Raw genomic sequence first — 18299 nt, 5'->3', positions numbered from 1 at the left:
AAGGCCTGCAAAACACAATTCATAATGAGAGCTGTTCGATTGTAGCTGCATTCGTTTCAGATTCAGCACAATCCCCTGCAAAGGTTCAGGCAAATCCTAGGCTCTAGTCCTGGCTCAGCCACAGGCTGATTGGCTGGAATGGAGCAGAAGCCATTCACTAACCCTCAGCTTCCACATCTGTAAAATGGGAGTAATGGAACACTATCCATAAGCATTATAAAGATTGAAAGAGAAGGAAAGGCTAAACCAAACAGAACTCTAGGTATAGGCCAGGGGTAGCAAAACTGTGGTTCGGGAGCCACATGTGGCTCTTTTGCACATATTGTGTGGCTCTTGAAGCCCCTAGCACCCCGTTGGCCAGCTTGGAGAAAGCATTTCTCTCTTTAAATCACTTCTAAAAGCCAAGTTAAAGTTGCTTTCTTTCCACCTCTCCCTCTCTTCCTTCCAGCTCTCAAATATCTGATGTCCATGTCTTGTGGCTCTCAAACATCTGATGTTTATTCTATGTGGCTCTTATATTAAGCAAATTTGGCCATCCCTGGTATAGGCTGAGATATTATAAACCTAAGCAGGGCTTTTTTTGTAGCAGGAACTCCTTTGCATGTTAGGCCACACACCCGATATAGCCAATCCTCCAAAAGCTTACACAGCTCTTTTTACAGGGCCTACAGTAAGCTCTTGGAGGAATGGCTACATCAGGGATATGTAGCCTAATATGCAAAGGAGTTCCTGCTACAAAAAAGCCCTAAACCTTAGCACAATCTCTGTGAAACCTTTTCTGTGTTGAGTCCTGATCTCTGTAAGTTTCCAATATTTCTGTGTTGATATGCTAACATACAGTGAATTCTCCTCTTCTAACTATTTCCACATGAGGAAGGAAGACAAATGAACACTCAGCCATGTGGAATTTGAATGCTTCTGCATAATTTTTTCCATCCAAATGTCAAAAAATTAAAGCCATGGTGAATGGAGCTAAGCACGGAAAGCTAAGACCATTCTCGGCAAATGCATGGGAACTGTTCTAAATGTACACCTCTATAACCTTATACATCTCCTCATAAGCAAGGAGGTAAAGTTTTCCATAGGCCGTGTTTATAACAGGCCCCAACACAAGAACATTATTTCTGCAAGTCTACTCTTCAAACTCCACAATCCTACCTGAGAAGTGCTCACAGATGAAATTTGGGACAAGAGTTCCCTCTAAGCTGTAGAGTCTTGTAAGCAAAAATTCTGCTTTGTTAGCTACTGGCATTAAAGTTGTGAGCTACTGCATAAGTTAGTGTGTTCTGGGATCATCCTTCCTGAACTAAGACAAAAATGTGTGAGCTGGAGGCGAAAAATCTGTGAGTTAGTTCACGCTAACTCAGCTTACAGGGAACACTGCTAGAGATATCCTAGTTTGGGAGAGGGCCCCCACTCCAAATTGTTATTTGGCCTAACACCAAGAGATTATTTCAACATATGTCACATGCTATCTCCATGGCAGCCAGTAGACACATATGGCAATGGATTATTGCACCCATGTGTGAAAAGCACTGCTATAAAAACTGATAGTTGTTTTCTTCCACTAACAATATTTTCCCTTTGGGCTCAGGATCAACTTGTCTCTGGCTGGAGAGTCATCGTCTATGGGTGCTGAGTTCAAGTTTGCCAGAGTACTAATAAACCAAAGCCATTTTAAAAAAAGCATGCCTGCTTGGGTGTGAAGAAAGATTCCTCATCTGTTTGGCAGCCAACCGACATCACTGTCTTGGGTGGAGCAGTGGCTGCCACTGGCTCTGTCTGGATCCATGCCTGGGGAGAATGAGTGTTCTCCAAAAGCATTTCCCATTGGAGCAGAGGTTGGGAAGGTGGGGTGGAGGGGGCATAGCGCAGCTGCGGGACATGTGGAGATGGTGGTGGAGGCGGTGGTGGAGGCAAGGGAGGAGGTGGTGGAGGTGGTGGCGGGTGAGGGCTAGGAGAAGAAGAGACCATGGCATTGACAGAGACAGCCTTCGAAACATCTTTAGGACACTGTGGTGGGGGAGAGGGTGGAACAGAGACTGTTCTTCTCAGAGGAAGGGGAGATTCTGCAGGAATTATAACCTAGGAAGAGAGCAGGAAGAAAAGTGAACAAGTTTAGAGGCAGCTTACAAGAATCTCAAATATCAAGAAGAGACAACATGGGACAAAAGAGGGACAAGCTATTCTACCTTGTGCAGAGGCTCTATTCCACCTCAAAGCAAGCACTAGTTTGTTGCTATTTTTTTTTTAAAGACCTAGTCCTAGAGCCAAACAGAATTGAATGGAAAAAGAGAGAAGCCAGGACATTGTTTCCATGAATTTTCATCTGGAGAAGTCAAAGAAGCACAGAAAGGTACCCAAAAAAATCATGTTTAGTTTAGCAACAGTTTGGAAGGTCAGGTTCTATGTCTGAACATATACTGAGAGTGCTAAAATTTACCTATACTGTCTAATAGCTTTTAAAGTTTAAAAAAATGCCATGTGAAGAAGGCAACATTACTGTGATGAGAAACAGTCCCTCTCTGTAACAGAGGGATTTGGGTCTCCAGACTGAAAGACAGAAACTGCTGGCTGACAAAGAGGACAGAGCTTCTATCAGGTACAGCTTCTGAAGATTACAAAGTGCAATGCCATCAATTATACTACACTGAGACTTTACAAAAGCTGTACTTTTCATAACTTCCTTAAATTTAGCTCTCCTAGCTTCAGATACTTTAAGACACTATTACTAAGTATCTGGAAAGCAAGACATCTTGTATTCCACTTCTATCTTCTGGGTTTTGATGCAACACTGTTAGGCAGGCTGGCACAGTGTTAGTTCTTGTATGAGTGCTTACTTCTAAGGATGTGTGCACACCCTTTTTATTTTAGGGGCTGGATACATTACTGAACGACTCATCTGTTCCTCTCTGCCCACAGGTATTGCAGATTTAGCCTGTGCTGCTTGTCAAACATGCAAAATGACTGATGGGAATGATAATAGAAGCAAGGCAAACTGTGCAGCTTACACCACCTTCTTTGTTTAGGTGTAAGGTTGACTGAGAAGAGGAGACAATTCCTGGGCTTCCAGGTGTATGCACTACCTTTCTGAAATGAGACACTGGGCAGGTACCATGCAGATGTCCCCTAGGCCAATTTCATGATACCAAATGGGAGACTCCTTCAGTGGGTGCAGAGGCAAAAAACACGCAAACATACACAAGGTGTTACTCTCTACCTTTTCCACCTGCTGGACACCATCTTGCTGTTTCTTTGGAGGCCTGGAGATGATGATGACCCCTTCGGTCAACCAGCTGTCTTGTCTTCGCCACTCCTCCTGTTCTGGTTTGCTAATCCCCAGCCTGTCTTGCAGCTCCTCAATCAAGCGGTCTTGGGAGACAGACTTGTGGAATATGGCAGGCCCCAGCTTGCGTCTTGGTGAGAGGTCCCGGCACATGGGGTGCACATTGGAGGTCTCTTTTGTTTGCTTGATAACAGATTTTATCTTAATGGGGGGAGGAGGACGAAATGACAGCCTCAAAACACAACAACTACAACTAACTGAAGAGTGAAGTACAAGCTTCGCACTCAACACAGTTTGCGGCCACGCACAGGGAGTGGGGGGAACAGAAGCCATTCATTTCTCGGTGGGGAAAAAAATGGATTTTGGCAGCCACCATAGGCATTGGCTCACTGTTTAAGAAAAGTCCTCTAAAGAGAGCAATGTCAGCTGAACACACACAGCTCTGACTACAGAAAGGCAACAAAGCCACTGCAGTAGGCCAAGTTCAACAGAGGCCATCTCATCAGGTTTTTAAAACTTTATAACCATCATAGCCTATGATGACCTCCTTAAGCACTATAAGCTTAGGGGATTCTCCAATCCAAACAACTTGGAGATGGTGTTAAGGGTACACATCATGCAGAAGAATAACAGCAGCCATTGACAGCAGCAAAATAACTTAAAGGCCTTAAAAGCCTAGACGTCCATTTCCCATCATTGCAGTACAAGTTTTTATAGGCACAGCCTACCACAACTGCACAGAATAATTCCAGAACTAGGCCACATTCTAAGCCAGCAAGGTTGCCAATGTACTGCCTGAGTGATAACCTGGAAAAGGTTCTTTCCATTGCCATCATACACTGCGTAGCTCTTCTGAATCCTCTCTCTAAGACCTCATCTGTGGCTCATGTCCCACAGCAGACTGACTGCAAGCAGCTCTTCATTCTCATGTCCCAAAGGAAGCCAAGCATCAAACCAAAGGGTACCATCAAAACTTAAGAGCAGTTCACAGCCCCATGCAGCCGTTACTAAATCTACTTTGGCAAAACATGCAAGACAAGCTTATTTCAGGATACCAACTCATTATGGGAGAAAGGCCAAAGGCACTTATATCATGCATAGGCAAACTACCTGCATCACTAGGAGGTTTTCTAACTAAACACTTGCTCCCCTCCCCTCTACATTCACTCTGATGCATGCCTGGCCTGACGTAGAAATCCTCTCCATGGGAATCCTGTAAGTAGCAGGGAGAAGATCCAGTTCCTCCTTTCCAGCCTTTCCGGTAGACTCTGGAGCTACTATCTGGGTGCAGAGTGACTCCTTCTGCTGGTCTACTGGTATATTCTGAAGACTGTTTTTCCTGGGAGCCCTCTCTTGACCATGCCTCTTCTCAGCAACATTAGGACAGCTGTTTGCCCTAGCCTGTTGTTGGATTTCAGCTGCTTGCTTTGTGACTTGCTGTACAGTATGGTTCAGCTGGCTTTGGGCTCCTGGGAAGTTATCCCACTGATCCACATTCCAAAGATCAGGCTCGTACACTGCTGGAGCAACATGATTTCTATTAGGAGGTGTTGTAGGTGTAAGCCAAGGCGTTTCTGAATGGCTCAGCTCATTGACAGCTATTTTGTCAACCTCATTCTTCTTGGAAGCAGCAGTCATTTGATCGAACATAACCCCCTGTTTCAGCTTTGTTGGGACCCTGTTGGTTACGCAGGAACTCAAAGCAGAGAACATTGCAACTTTGGTTCCATATCTCTGGTCCTCACTCTGAAGCTCTTTCGGTTCTGCAAATGTCCAGTTCTGGCCTCCTGTACTAGAGCACATAGACTGCATCTTAGAAACCGAGAGAAAAGCACCATTGGATGTGGGTTTTGTGCTCAATGCATCTGACCCTGAGAGGGCAGCGGATGCCTCTGCAAGAGGTACTTCAGCCCAGGGTATAGAAGGATGTTGTAGAGTGGTAGGAGGATGTCCCAGAATACCAGCTATGGCCGGGTTGCTGCCTTCCTCTTCAATGTGAAGGACCTCCAGTGACATAGGTGCCAGGGGGGCTGGGACATCCCCATAATGGCCTGTGGTTTGTTGCTTTGAGGTAGCCAGGGGAGCCATGCTGTCAGCTACATCTGGGCTGACAGGGCCAGGAAGCAGCTCCAGGGAAGGTTCAGAGGTCAGTGATATAGTGGAACTGGTCTGTGGAAAGAGAAAGAAATGGGGGTCGAGGAGAGATGGGGGGAAAGGTGGGGGAGGATGAGAAAAAGATGGAAACAGAATTGAAGAAAGAGAGGAAAGTAGTGACAGGGGGAAAACTGCATAAAATGACACTAAATCAAAAATGTATTCAATGTAGCCAGAAGGGAAAATATCATCTTGAGGCAGGGAAGAAGGTGGAAATGGAGCTACACAGTTTCTGACAGTAGGCCAGCCTCTCTCTCTGCAAAAGTAGGTCATGAGAACAATTGAACTGAAACCTGAAAACAGAATCCAACGGTCACACCAAGCCACCCACTAACTCAAGCAGCCCTGCATCTCAACCCTGTCCCCTGCTCAACTAGTTCAGTTAGAGACAAAAGATCCAGAAGGATGAGTGGCTTTTTCCCCACCTTGTTCCCATGTAACTAAATCCAAGAACAGTGTTCTAGGTCAGAGACTGCATCCTTTTAACCAAACAACTCAGCTTTGTTCAGAAGTGTGGAAAGATTCAGGTGCCAAGCAACACAGGACAAGGAGTTTTAAATCAAGGATGCTTGTATAGCAAGTGATCCATCAATCCTCTTGTCAGGACCCAGTAGTCAGGAGCTTGTCCATAGCGTGGCAGGTCCTTTCAGCACCTGGGCTGTGCCCAAGCTGGGATCTTGGCCCAAAACCTAAAAAAGCATTCGGAGCATAGAATCTACCTACCTAAGAAGCTCAGTTTTCTTGGAACTATAAAGTCGAACCAAGCTTTTAGCCTTTATTCTACCAAGATTTTGGTATGATTTTAATGTTTACGTATATAACAAATGTCTAGATTTTGACTATATAAAGTATGAAATGTTAACTTTTTATGTTTAACTTTATATTTTATGTTAGTTTTTATATGTTGTAAGCCGCCCTGAGCCACCCAGTGGGAAGGGCGGGATATAAATTACAAATAAATAAATAAATAAATAAGATGCTTGAAGTGCCTGGTGGACTCTTGGAAGCCCAAAGGGCTGTTGAATAAGTTTTCAATGGCCAGGGATGTTCTTGCTCATTCTTATGACTAGCAAAATAAATTGTGCAAAAATAAGTCACATGGCACAACTCTGCTTAACTGAAAACAGAACTTGGAGGTTCAGCTTTCCTTGGCATACATTTCAGGTTACCATCAAAAGCTTTTGCAAATTAAGCCATAAAGTCCAGCATGCCAGACAGGAGAGCATCAAGATAGGACCCTGTCAGAAGTGTCAGTAGAACCAAGGATCTGGGGTGACAACATGGAACTGCCTTTACAGTGTTAGAATGTTGGTCTACTCTGACTGGCAGTGGCTCCCCAGAGTCTCAGATATCTTTCGTATCACCTTTTCATATCACCTAACACTGGATCCCTTTTAACCACAGATGCCAGAGATTGAACCTAGGACTTTGTGCCCGCCAAGCAAATGTTCTACCACTGAGCTCTCTTGTAATTGAACACATCACCTGTTCAAATACAATCAGCACTTTCCGGTTTAAGGATCTCTTCAAGTCCATAGAAGAATTTGTCTGCGAAGGACTAATCCATAGCCAGCAAACACAGAGCTAGCTGGACTTTGCCCTCTGCAGTTACATTTTTCTTAAGTGTCTCTGCCTTTTCCTTTGCTTCTCACCTACACTGTCCAATTAAATTAATGGCAAATTGCAGAAGTAGTAGCATAACACTTAGCAATGAATTTAGCGCAGAGAAAGAACTAAATGATGATCAGAGATCAAAGTACAGGTGATAATATTTTGGGATTCTTAGGAGTACACTTGCCCTAACTCTGATCCAGTACTGATGGTGTTACACTCATCCAAGAGTAATATGTGGAACATGGGTGTGTAAAAAAAAAAGGGGTAGGTAAAGGTGAAAGCCTGTTCAGTCCCTTTTAAAAATACTAAAATACAAACAAGTCATATAAAGAAGCTTTTTAGGATACACACTATGTATACTTCCTGTTTGAAGAATGCAACAGCACTCCTTAAGCTGCATCTTTACATGAGACTTTCAGAAGGCAGCAAGAGAAATGAAGCAGAACTAAAAGGATAAAGGCTCTCTCTCAAAATACAGCAACCTCCAGGCTTTGTTAGGTGTCTATCCCTGTTCTGTCCTGCTTGCACCCTCTGTTTTTTTCCTCCTTGCTTTAAAATCCTGAAAATATAATGCAAAGCATCAACAACAACTCCTGCTCCCTTCTCATTTCTTCACCTTTCGTTGCAAGGTCACCTGGAGATGGTCAGAGCATTTTTCTTAGCACAGACAGTTTATCAGAGACACTCCAGGTGAAAAATTATGAATAGCTGTAATAGAAGAATGCATGTGGGTGCTACAGAAATTACTGGAGTTCAAGTTCACTACAGAACTGGAATTGAAAGAAACAAAACGTATTTATTTTAGATTTCTAATCTGAACCATCCCTACAGTAAATACCACTATGGGGGGGGGGGGAAGGGTAAGATATAAAAATCTATATAAAATTCTCATTATATTCTACTCTGCATTGTGTTTTACCATCCTCGCTTAACTACTGTCATCAGAAGAGTTTTAATAGGGCCTTAACTCCCATGTCAGAGTAGTGCCTGGATTTGACTTAGGAAGCATCTTAAAAGAAAAGGCTCAGAAGAGAGAAATCTCCAAATTTCTCTTGCACACTGTCAAATGAATTTGCTAAAAGATAAGAATAATAAAATACGATTCCTGGAAGAATTGAAATTTAGGACCAAGCTACGCACTATGTTTTTTGAGAAGCTAGGTCTGGGTTCCCCAAAGTCATGCAGCAGCTGCAGGGAAAATCTCCTGCCTTCCCATACATGCTCCTTTTTAAGCAGTTTCTTACACAAATATGGTCTCTCAACCCCCCCACTTGCACCCTGTCTTTGTTTGCCATTTGGCAAATATTTAGCTAGGTATGAATCAGAAACATGCAAATGAGCCCCCAAATGTAATGTGAAAACTCTGGAGTTCCTTGAGGAGACAGCCTAGTTGTGCATCAGAACAGGAAAACTCTACGTCCAGCTGCAAGGGCCCGTCACACAAACCATGCTGTGAGAAGGGCAACAACAGAACGAACCACCAAGGAACAAAAGCACCTTGGGGAGGGATGACAGAAGGGCACTTGGGCACACAGGGCTCTCACAGAAGGTAGGGGAAAGGAATAGGTGAGGAGGGACACACAGACAGGTGAGTGGAACATGCCAGGCATTAGACAGGGCACCTTGAAGTCAGACAGTGAAGCCATCAGCTCATCCAGTTCCCTCGTCGCCGAAGAGGCAGAAATGCGAGTCTGCTGCTGGCTAGAGGTGACCCTCTGGGGGCTGCTCATCTCGCCTTGATTCACAGTGATGGCTGGACTGACCAAAAACAAAACAGAAGACAGCAGATATTCACATGCTGCTTAGATCTGCTATTTCCTCCAAAAAACGAGAATAAGGTTTACTTCCTGGTCCTATATAGTATGTTAACTTGTTTTAGAGCCAGCACAGTGTGGTGGTTAGAGACTTGAATGGGATCTGAGTCAGATTCAAAACCTCATTCTGCTATGGAAATTTACTGGGCAACCTTTGGCCAAGCATATACTAACTTAACGAACAAGAATGCTGTGAGGATAAAACAGAGAAGAGAATATTGTTACCCACTTTGGGTTCCTGTTAGGCCAAAATGTGGGATATAAATGAAGTAACTAAACTGTGGACTGAAGGACAGTCTCTCCCCATATGGCCCCAAGCACCAACTATAGCCTTTTGGTTGCCACTTTCTAATTCCCCTGCTTAAGCTGGGCCATTTTGCATCTGCTAGAACTCATTCCTTTTCTAATATGGCAACTAACTTGTGGAATGGACCCACCAAGTAGGAAAAAGGGGGGAGGGTTGCTGAAGTTTTGGGAGGTACTGTAAGGCTGTTTTATTTGCAAGGGTTTTTAATGGGGTTTAAGCTGCAGGCACTTTCTTGGGGAAAGAGATAAATATGGCATTGCTGTATTTTGTATGCTTTCAATTTATGGAATTATAAACTGCCTTGAGCCACTAGAGAAAGGTGGGGTATAAATCTTTTAATTAATAAAACACGTGCTACATCTGTTATTTAGAAAGGTAATAAAAGCAAAATTTGAGATTGTTGCAGAGACCAAAGCATCCATTAGCTGAGACACCCATGGGCATGGAGCCCATTGTGAGTAACCTTTGTTTCCTACTTCCTAGGGACAAACAAATAAAATGAGCAGTTTGGTACCCACAACTAGCCCACCTTTATTTCAGATGCTGCCACAAAGCTGTACCATCTGAAAATGTTGAGCTCCCAAATCCAAATATGTCTTTGCACAGGAAAGTTTCTCACTGCAGATTAAGTAAAGACAGTGATGTGTGGATCTGTAACTCCGTTAGTCCCCCATTCTTCATCACACAAATTTCTTCACTCTCTGTTCTAACAGAGTTCCACAGCATTGTTTCCTCAAGTTAGTAATCATGGTGTTATCTTTTGATCTTTCTTGTCTACATGTTCACTCAATTGCTTACTGCAAAACCAAAAAGGACATTTGTAAAAATCCATACACATGAACACATGAAGCTGCCTTATACTGAATCAGACCACTTGTTCATCAAGCTTACTACTGTCTATTCAGACTGGCAGCAGCTCTCCAGGGTCTCAGGCAAAGGTCACATCTCCTACTGCCAGGTCTATTTAACTGGAGGTCCTGTGGACTGAACCTGGAGCCTTCTGCATGCCAAGCAGATGCTCCACCACTGAGCCCCTGAGCCCTCTCTCTACCCTTTTCCCTCTACTGAATCCACTACAGATTTTGCTTATGCATTATTACTTGTGTAACATACCTTCCCACCTCCTCCTTCATGAATGCTTACTAAACCCATTCCTCCTGATCATCATTATTATCTCTGCTATAGAGTCCTAAAAGTCTGTGTTGTCTCTCTATCCCTTCTCATTTTCTCTCGTTTTGCAGGAACTCTTTTCTTTTGAAATCCCTGATCCTCGGGTTTGCTTAGTGAGCACATGACATAAACAGCCTCACTGAAACTAAGCATGCCCAGGTCTGGTCAGTGTCTAGACGGTAGACTTCCTGTATGCTGCCTTGAGCAAAATAGGACATACACTTAGCAAACAAACCCCACATGGTGCCCTCCATTCTCTCACCCTTCTCGCACCCTGCACCCTTTTCCTCTTCCATCACTTATATTACAGCCCTTCAGTTCCAGGCATGCACTTGGCTCTTCCCATCACTATGCTTGTTGCAATCTCACCTGTTCAGAACAGGATATTCAAACTGATGTCCTAGCTGTCCTACCTTTCCCTTCCTCCCTTGTGTTTTAACCCCTGAGGATGTAAACCAGAAGGGGCTGGACCTCTATTGTGTATTTTACTGTGAGTGCTTTATAAAATCATCACCATTATCCTCATTGCCAGCGCATGGCACAAAAACTCAGCCTTCTGAAAACCAAAATCTAGTCCTCATATCTGCAGAGAAAAGCCTGAGATTACAGGCCTGGTGAAAAATCAGAAGGACAAGAACACTTTTAGTTGTTATGGGTAAGTGCTATCCAAGCTTTTAAGATTCACCAGTGTCCATTTCTCTTTGGCAGGTCCTCACTTTTGAGGAAGCAAAAAAGTCCCAACAGATGCCAAGTGGAATGCCACTACTTTCTCTATCCCGACACTCATGCAGCCCAATGACTACTCACACTGGACTAGGCACTGAGCTCTCCAGTTCATCCAAAAGGCTCTCCACACTAGGACACACGTCCTCGATGTCATGCCCTCCATTCCGCTTGGGTTTCTCTTTCACAGGGGCTGCTGGTTTTGTGTTCAAAGAGGTAGTGTTCTCCGGGATGCCATAGTGAGAGCCAGTCCCACTGGGCAATGAGATGGTCCGAGTGGTTTCATCTTGCAAGGAAAAAAACACAGGTAGGCAGATAAGAACCAATTGCAACAAAGCAGGCACAGGCAAAAGAAGGCAGGGCAGGTAAAGAGGACTTGGAAGAGAATACTTTTTATACATGACACATTCTCTCCCTTTTTGTACCCAAAGCTTCACCACAAGCTCCCACATTTCTATCGCTCAAAAGATAATTTAAGGTTTACACCAGGCCACTAAGGATCTCCCCTCTCCTCTTCGACCTCACAGGTTTTGTGCTGCTCCCAGTGAAGTGACAGGTATCCCAAGCTCAACTATAACACTCCCCGCGGGACAAGTCATTTATAGTAGATGGAAGTTCCACAGTCCACTTCCCCCACAATTTAGTAATTTAGTTATATTATTATATTTGGTAGATTTATATTCTGCCCTTTCCCATACGGGCTCAGGACAGATTACAGACATAATAAAAACAGTTAAAACCCAAAAATAAATTAATAATATACAATTGAAACAACACAACTCAGTAATTATAACACAGATGGAGCCGGCACATTTTGCAGATTAAGACAAAATTATTGGCCCGAATATAATAGTCCAGATGATAAGTCATTGTGGGGGAGGACAACAGATGGTATAGACAGTAAACAAAGGATGCCTGCTTGCCTCAACTGAAAGCCTGGAGGAATAGCTCCATCTTGCAGGCCCTATGGAATGGTAGTAAGTCCGGTAGGGCCCAGATCTCCATTGGGAGCTGATTCCACCAGGTCAGGGCTAGGGCTGAAAAAGCTCTGGTCCTGGTCGAGGCAAGTCAGACATTCTTTGGGTCAGAGATAGCCAAAAGACATTGATTAGCAGATCACAACAGTCTTTGGGGCTCATATGGTGAGAGGCGGTCCCGCAAGTATGTCGGTCCCAGGCCACGTAAGGCTTTGAATATCAGTACTAGAACCTTGAAGCAGATCCGGTACTCAACTGGTAACCAGTGCAATTAGCACAGCATCAGTCAACTGCTTGTCCGTATAAGCAATCCAGTTAATAGCTGCGCTGCCGCATTTTGCACCAGTTGGAGTTTCCGGAACAGTCCCAAGGACAGCCCTGCAAAGAGCGAGTTACAATAGTCTGGTCTGGAAGTGACCATTGCATGGATTGCTGTAGCTAAGCCCTGGGGAGTCAGATAGGGCACTAGCTGTTTGACCTGCCGAAGGTAGTAAAAGACAGATCACGCAACTGCTGTGACCTCAGCCTCAATGGAAAGGGCGGCATCCAGTATCACTACCAGACTCCTCACCTTCTGAGCTGGCATTTATCTACTTTCTGCTGCCTGATACCACTGAAGCCACTACTCCTTACCTGCTGAATAGCCACTAGGAGGATTGTGCTGAACAGCATTCAGTTCCAGTAGCAGTCGGTCCAGTTCTGATAGGTTATTGCCTAGTGAGGAGCTCATCAGGGTGGGAGAGGGTTCAGCAGACTTCTGCTTATTAGGGAAACTGGAATTCAGAGAAAAAGGAAGAGGGTGAGTCAGTCAGTCATGAACTTCCACCACCAATGCTCTTTCTAAAAAGATGACTTGCATTAGCGTGTGTGTTGTGTGTTTGCTTGTACAAAAATTAGTTCTGGTAAAAGCCCTAATGCAAAGATCCCCAACATGGTGCCCAGGAGCACAATAGCACCCATTGATATGTTCCCTAGTGTCCGCTTGCCTCTTGAATCTTGCAGATAAAAACTAGCAGGTCTTGAATGGAACAAGAAGCTCCAAGTAGGGCTGACCCACTAGCAAAATGTTAAGGTTATCTCAGACAGGCATGTCACCAGGGGTGTTTTCTGAGCAGGAATGCACTGAGGGTGAGGCCCAATATGCAAATGAGTTCCTGCTGGGCTTTTTTTTTTAGAAGGCCCACACTCTCAGCCTAGCCACAAGCACACCCTTCTCTTGGCTTGGCAGCCTCTAGCTGTGCCCTTGCAAGAGGAAACCATCCCTTTCTTTGGAAATCTAAACTAAACAGCATATCTTTCCCAAAGCAAAGAGCCAATGTTGGCTTTCCTTTACTTCCAAGTAACAGGTGGTGTCTGAAAAGAACATAACTTTGGCATCTCTAAGGGGCTCCTATTGAGAGCAACTTTATCCATCATACTAGGCCACCTGGCTTGGAATTTCCCAGCACTCTGTGATTGGCTCCACCCCCCCCCCCCCCCCACTGCAGCCATTTTGTAATGGTCCCCATTACCTCTTCACAAAATTTCAAAACTGTGTGGACAACATCTCCCTTTTCAGCACAGAAGACTACAGATAGTCCATTCACACATTACATGGTATACATGCATGTTTCTTATATACTGCTGTAATCTTGTTTTTTTAAACTATAAATGCCATAAGGTATGGAGAGGAGAATCTGTAACCATATGGTGAATATGGCAGACACACATGTTCTCCTCCTCCAAAGCCCTTAAGTCCACAAACGAAGCAAAACACACATAACCACACTTGCACATATTCATCAGAAGTTATCATTGCCTCTTCCTTCCTTTCCTTGATCTCACTGTTGCTTCCATTTTCAGCATTTAGATTGCAAAACCCTTGGGGACAGCATCTGACTTTTTATCTACATTATTCTATAAGGCATCAAGCACACTAGCAGCTCTAAACAACAAGCAGCATCAACAGCAGGAAGTTGTGATTCATCACATGCCCCTGAACACATGCAGCTGCCTTATACTGAATCAGTCCATTAGTAGATCAAGATCAGTATTGTCTACTTTGATGAGCGCAGGCTCTGCAGGGTTTCAAATAGAGGTCTTTCTCATCACCTGCTGTCTGATCCTTTTTTTAAAACTGAAGATGTCAAACACTGAGCCAGGGGCTTCCCTGCATGCAAAGTAGATGCTTTAACACTGAGCCAGGGTATTTCCCCAGCATGTTTATAAACATGCATTTGAGCTTCAGTCTATGTCATTTATCCTGGAAGGTCCTTGCTGGGATATTCAGTACTGCTGTCAGAAAGATCATCATCCATCTCCCTTCAGCATGACGTGATAACTGGTGCACATGGAAAATGATTTACTAAGCAGTAACTTGCTACTAAGTCAGTTACCCATAATGTCCTGCCAAGTCAGGAGGAGGATTTTAATCCCACACCAGTACTTGATCAGAAAGAGGGCAGTAAAATCCTCTTTGACACTTGATAGGACCTTACTGAGCACCAAATACAGGTGACTGAACTATCTCCAAATAAATTCTCACCCTAGAGTAGTATCACTATCTGTATCATCCTGCCAAGTGGTAAGTTAATACATCAGATGTAGTAAAATGGCCCATGCCATTACCCAGAGAACCAGTTTACTAAATATTGACACATATTATAGTGCACTATCACTTGATAAATGGTCATTTGTGGTTATATAAGCATTTTTTGAGCACAGATCCATGTAGCCCAGTATTGTCTACTCAGACTGGCACTGGTTGTTCAGGGTCTCTGGCAAAGGTCCTTTTCAGTTTAGCTGAGGTCATGTAACTGAAAATGCCAGGGATTAAACCTAAATCCTTGGGCATGCACTGTGTGCTCTAACACTAAATTATGGTCACCCACAAACAATGAACTTCTTTCTATTTCCTGGGCTAACTGACACACTTCCTCTAGTTACCACTGGTCACAATTACATAGAAATGAAAAGGAAAGCAAAACATACTCTTTCCCTACTCAATCTTATTGTTTTATGGCATCAGAGGCTGCAATAATTAAAAATCAGAAGTTAGATGACACAGAACTTTTCCCTTCCAAAATGAAGCATTGTTTGGACTGGATGAAATGGCTTGTTAGTTCTGTAGCTCATCAGGTAACTTTATAATCCAACTTGTGGTCCATTTTGTGGGTTAACAGACATAGAATAAATGGTTCTGGGGAAAAGATAGGTGATAAAATTCTCACTTTGCACTTGGAGAAATAGTGTCATGCATTACATACCTTAACTAAAAGCAGATCCAAAATTACTGTCAGGCTACAAAATAAAAACTAGGCCTCCTAACATTGCTGCCATGCTAACCTGAAAGCATGTGATACTACCTTGAATATCACAGAAGAAAAGCAAAAGATTTTAAAGGGATAAGCAAATGTTTTTAAACAAGCTGAATTTCCCCACCTTGACATTTCATTTATGAATTTTATTACATGAATATTCAATGCAATAAGAACCCATCTGCTGGCCCCGACATAAACAGGAATTGAGGGAGGGAGAGTTTGAGAGAAGGAAGTCTACCTGTACACGTGCTCCTCTTCACTAGCACGTATAGGAGAGATGACACACTCTCTGGAAACAGAGGCACTGGAGCTGTACACAGGAGACTGGGACTGTGGCTGTGGATAAAGGTTGTGGAAATTATTTCAATTTATGAGGATATATAAGACACATGGACAAAAAAATCTTTCTGTCCCAGAACCAAGCCCTTATATACATACACACATTGCAAATGGTGTGTGTGCATGTGTCGAGGTTGCTTTTCTAAGGCTATTTTGTGCGTTCTTAACCAAAGGCAGATTCAAATAAGGGACCTCCTGGTTCACAGCTCATATTCTGAGGATCAGATTTACACATTCCATGCAACTTTGTCTCAACAAAGCCTCAGGAGCAGACCATAATCACAAGCTAAGGAAAGGTGCATGCATGCACACACAACGGTAATTATTCTTCTCAAAATATCTTTCCCCAAGATGCTTTTTTAAGGTTCCTGTGTCTTTTTTCTCCAGTTGATAAAAAACTAGCATGCCTGTGAAACGGAAAGACATCAAAAAGGAAAAACAACACGGAAGGGAAAGGATTACTCACCCACTACCCAAGCAATTTTCTCTTTCTCCTAACTGCATCCTCCAATACCTGCATTTTGTTTGTTTTGTTGGGTTTTTTAAAGTTTGGGAAGGTTATACAGAACTCTGCATAACACATAGTTTGGCCCTCAGTTGAAGTGTTAAAACAATTACAGGGTGGGGGGGAGAAAAAACAGGATGCAATGGCCTGTTCTGCCCCTTATATCTTGGAGATGAGGATTCAGGGCCGAATTTGAGCCAGGACTTAACCCTACAGCCTATTCTGAATCCATCCCCCTGGAACATATGAAGCAACAACTACACCTTGGCACAAGTGCAGAGTACCATTCCCTTTTCATTGAATAACTGAAGCCAGCCCTTGCAAGTGATGAATTAGAAAGAAGGGCTTCTGGAACCTAAGCTGCGGATTCCAAGCAGAACTTAGTCCTAATTTTGTTTTTAAAATTTAACGAGCAAATAAGCTTTAGTCACAGCCTCACTCCTCAGTCAGTCTCCCTTAAGTTTGCATAGCCTCTAGTACAACTGCTCCATTTGGATTCAACTCTAGAAGCATTCCACAACAAACATCAGATCTGGTGACTGAAGTGTTCAAAAAACTGAAGGGCATGCTTGTGAGCAAGGGCCTCTCCTGTAGGCTTTTCATTAACTGCTTGAGTAAAGAAAGACCCAAACAATTCTGAGAGCCAACTGTAAGGTATCATGCGTGACTGAGACCCTGGAATGTGGAACAAACAGGATGCAGCCTGCTAACAAATTGTTCTTCCCTAGAACAGGCACTCATTCCCCCCTCCAGAAACACATACTTCCTCCAGTTTTATCTCATGCCTCATACACCTCCGAGCTACAGAAACCATCTTCTCTTTTCCCAAGGCTGCAAGGTGAGTGATTAATATCCACCTCATTCTGCTGTGGTTTGTGGCATAACACTATAAGGGCTGCTGTGACTAGCACTTTCAGGGTGTGGAACTATAAGGCCAGTTTTTGGGGCAAAAAGAAATCCTAGCAACTTGTGTACTCTGCCGTCAATTAAGGCTTCTGTAGTTAAATCAGAAAATCTGGAGTATGGTGAGAGAAAAGAAGAAACAGTAGGTTTCCAGCAGAAAAACAGAAGCACCACGGCCCAGCTGGTAATGCAATGTAAATATCACTTGTCAACTCACCATACAACACAATTATAACTACCAGCCGAGTAAGTATTGGCTTCTTCTAGTACAACATAGAAATATCCAATAGCACTCAGAAGTACTTGGCAAGCACCTGCCATCCAGCTGGGAGACAGGAAATATGGAAGACTCAGGTTTTACGATCAAAGCAACTGGAGAGCTATATCTGGAATCTTTAGTGGAAAGATCTCTCCCCCTCTAAATAATGCTGACATGACTGAATATCAAACCTTCATCTACCTGCTTCACACCAACTCACTCAGCAGACATTATCTATGAATTCCTTGCTTCAGTAAGCATAACCAAGACAACCTGCACCCTCCCCCAGCAACCCCTTACCTGCGGGTGGATATTTCTGGAGATGCTTGGTTGCCACTGGTCTAAAGGCTCAGTCACGGTCCCATTCAAGGCTTCATTAGAAGGAGGTGGTGGCACAGGGGGAGGTATAGTGATTTCTTGGTATGTGTGATTTCCAGTTGGGTAGGAATAAGACGTATCCTCCGAAAGGAAGACTGGCCGCTTGGAGATGTGGGAGGTAGTCGATTCCAGGTCTGCTAGCAATGCATCTGTACAGGAGACACATGAGAGAAGAATTATTCTTGTGTCCACACGCAAAGAGTTAGCTCCTTCCATCTCTTCTACCCCATGCTGACAACTACCATGATCCTGAAGACAGACATGTGTGGAATTTACTCTTCTGGTCTTTTACACTGTTTGCAAGGACATCTATAGGAAGCCTCTGTTCTCTCCTGGATAGCAGCAACAGAGTTTTTAAACAAAACTTCCCGTATCTTTGCAAAATAAATAAAGTCAACTGAGATACTAAAACAGCCAAAAGGCACTCCCAAAAGACAGGCCTGACAGCAATGATTGCTCAGAAGTCTTGCTAAAGAAGAACCCAAATAGACCAAACTCAGAGACAAATCCTTCGAAGTCTGAAACAGACTAATTGCTAGTTCTGTGTCATGAAGTAATTCAAAACGTGGCC

At 43.6% G+C, this 18299-nt stretch overlaps 1 protein-coding gene across 1 annotated transcript in view; it reads right to left on the bottom strand.

The window, feature by feature from the left end:
• PXN (paxillin) overlaps nt 1–18299 on the bottom strand; it is a 72198-nt gene that overhangs the window by 16058 nt on the left and 37841 nt on the right. Inside the window, exons 2-6 of the mRNA XM_060249618.1 lie at nt 17651–17877; nt 15583–15680; nt 12679–12818; nt 11153–11354; nt 8677–8812 (exon numbers count right to left, since the gene is read on the bottom strand). Coding sequence (XP_060105601.1) covers nt 8677–8812; nt 11153–11354; nt 12679–12818; nt 15583–15680; nt 17651–17877 — 803 coding nt within the window. The remainder of the gene's footprint in view (nt 1–8676; nt 8813–11152; nt 11355–12678; nt 12819–15582; nt 15681–17650; nt 17878–18299) is intronic.

The sequence above is a fragment of the Heteronotia binoei genome, chromosome 11 (genome assembly GCF_032191835.1).
Source record: "Heteronotia binoei isolate CCM8104 ecotype False Entrance Well chromosome 11, APGP_CSIRO_Hbin_v1, whole genome shotgun sequence".
Taxonomy (NCBI): Eukaryota; Metazoa; Chordata; class Lepidosauria; order Squamata; family Gekkonidae; genus Heteronotia; species Heteronotia binoei.
The sequence above is the reverse complement of the archived record's forward strand: the minus strand, read 5'-3'. Positions and strand labels throughout refer to the sequence as shown.